The sequence below is a fragment of the Austrofundulus limnaeus genome, unplaced genomic scaffold (assembly GCF_001266775.1).
Source record: "Austrofundulus limnaeus strain Quisiro unplaced genomic scaffold, Austrofundulus_limnaeus-1.0 Scaffold658, whole genome shotgun sequence".
Classification (NCBI taxonomy): Eukaryota; Metazoa; Chordata; class Actinopteri; order Cyprinodontiformes; family Rivulidae; genus Austrofundulus; species Austrofundulus limnaeus.
Genome location: NW_013953060.1, coordinates 105,022 through 107,075, shown reverse-complemented (window position 1 = coordinate 107,075; position 2,054 = coordinate 105,022). Strand labels below are relative to the sequence as shown.

The following is a 2,054-nucleotide window of genomic DNA, read 5'->3' as shown; positions in this document are numbered from 1 at the left end:
AGTATTGAGCTCCAGCGTTTAAACTTAATTTTTTTTGAAAAAAGGAGCTCCGACTGTAAAGTAAAATAAATCAATACATACAAAATTTTAGTATGGATTACAAACGTTAACTGTTTTTGCTATTGCCTTCCTGCTACGTAAGCAGACACAAAGCATTGTGGGAAATCAGAACCGTGACCCAAAGCAACAGTCAGCAGGATGTATACCTTCACAATAAGTGTGTTTATCTGGGAGGGGGTGCTGTTGGATAGATCACATGTTATGATTCATTGACAGCCATACCTTCTGCTGTTCAAGATAATGATGACTGGTAGATAATTAGTTAATAGCCGTACTGCATTTTAATTTTAGAAAGCGCAAATCCCCTTCTGAATTATAAAAATTAGTAAGACCGCTAAAGTGCAAACAAAATATTTAAGTCCGCAATTAGCAGATTTGCGCTTAAGCGGGCTGGCGCCCACCACTGCTAGCATGATTAAAAACCACGCATTTCTACACATTGTTTGTTGCAGGAAGGGGATTCTCATGGCAGTAAACACTGTGGAGATGGTTATCATTCCAACGGACATGCAGACTCAGAGGTGTGGTCCGAGACGCTGAGTGACCCCGCCGAACCACACAGGCCCAGGCTGTCGTTCAGTGACACGTATGTAGAAACACAGAGTCCACGCCATCTGAACTGCTCCGACCTCAGCTTGTTTAAAGTTTGACTTAAAAAAAACAAAGAGTTTTATTCTACTGTGTTTTTAATCAAATGATTTATTTTAATTTAGTCAGGAATAGAATAAATCTCAAATACTATATCCAGTTGCATTATCATGTCAGAGAACTGACAAAGTTTTAATAAGGTGAAAATCCATCTTACCTTTGATGTATTCCCCCTGAATCATGGCTCCACAGAGATAAAACTGTACAAACTGAGGAACTGCATCTCCCAAAGAGCTTCAGGGCATTTTTCTGTCAAAATCACTCGTTCGACCAATCACGTCCTGTCACGTGGAAACCTGGTCTTCCAGACTGAGGAAGGTTTTGGATTAAAGATGAAATGTTTCAACAAAGACAAAGCCATGCAGAGACCTGACTCAACCTTGTTAGAGAACCAGCCAGTAGCTCCCCTAACAGACTCTTCAGCACATTGCCCATAATAAACATGAATGAATTTGTGAATTTTGTTTGTAAGTTAATTTGTCCGTAAAGTTTCCAAAGTTCAATCTAAGCTGAGAAACAAAAGTTAGCTTAGCTGTTAGCTGTTAGCTGAACTGTTCTCAGCACTGCTGAGATCATTTGACTCTTATTGAACTCATAATGTCGCATCTGGAGGGAAAGTTGGGTCTTTAAAGAAAATCTGAATGCATGCATCATTGTTGATATTTTTATTATTGTCTAGAGCAGAGGTGGCCAAAATTGGCCCGCCAAGCCATTTGATTTGGCCCACCAGCAGTTTTCCTGGCTACTAGGTTATATTCTCCTGTTTTATGTAGAAACACTATATTTCCACTTTCCAACCAATGGTCCAACTATATAAAGGGCTGTAATGCAAAAAGTCTTAATTCATGGCAATTACTTTATCTTTATATTAAAATTAAACGTAAAATACAAGTAACTAGACATTTAGATTAGATTTGCACATTTAATAAGATCACAAATAGGCCTACTCAAATTTTAATTTATGAAAAGTCCCATGAGCTTTTGCTGCTCAACTGTACGTCAAATTTTCTGCACATCCAATCCAATCCAACTTTATTTGTGAAGCACTTTTTGCACCACAGCAGACCAAAGTGCTGTACAGAATCAACATTCCAGCATAGCTCATGCATAAAACATATTCAATCAAAAAATACAGTAAAAACACAGAAAAAATAAAAGCAGAGAATAAAACACAAGTAAAAGCAGGAAATAAAAAACAAAGTAAAAACAGGACATAAAAAACAGTGAAATGCCTAAAAAAATTTAAAGGCACAGTGTGTAGGATTTAGTCAATTCTTTTAGCCAAAATTGAGATAATCACTAATGACAATAATAAAAAACATGTCTAATCATTGCAGACAAAGACC

General features: G+C 37.1%; 1 protein-coding gene across 1 annotated transcript in view; it reads left to right on the top strand.

The window, feature by feature from the left end:
• LOC106531620 (AF4/FMR2 family member 2) overlaps positions 1-2,054 on the top strand; it is a gene marked incomplete at both ends in the record, with an annotated part of 39,926 nt that overhangs the window by 30,312 nt on the left and 7,560 nt on the right. The window contains 1 exon segment of the mRNA XM_014027527.1: positions 513-646. Coding sequence (XP_013882981.1) covers positions 513-646 — 134 coding nt within the window.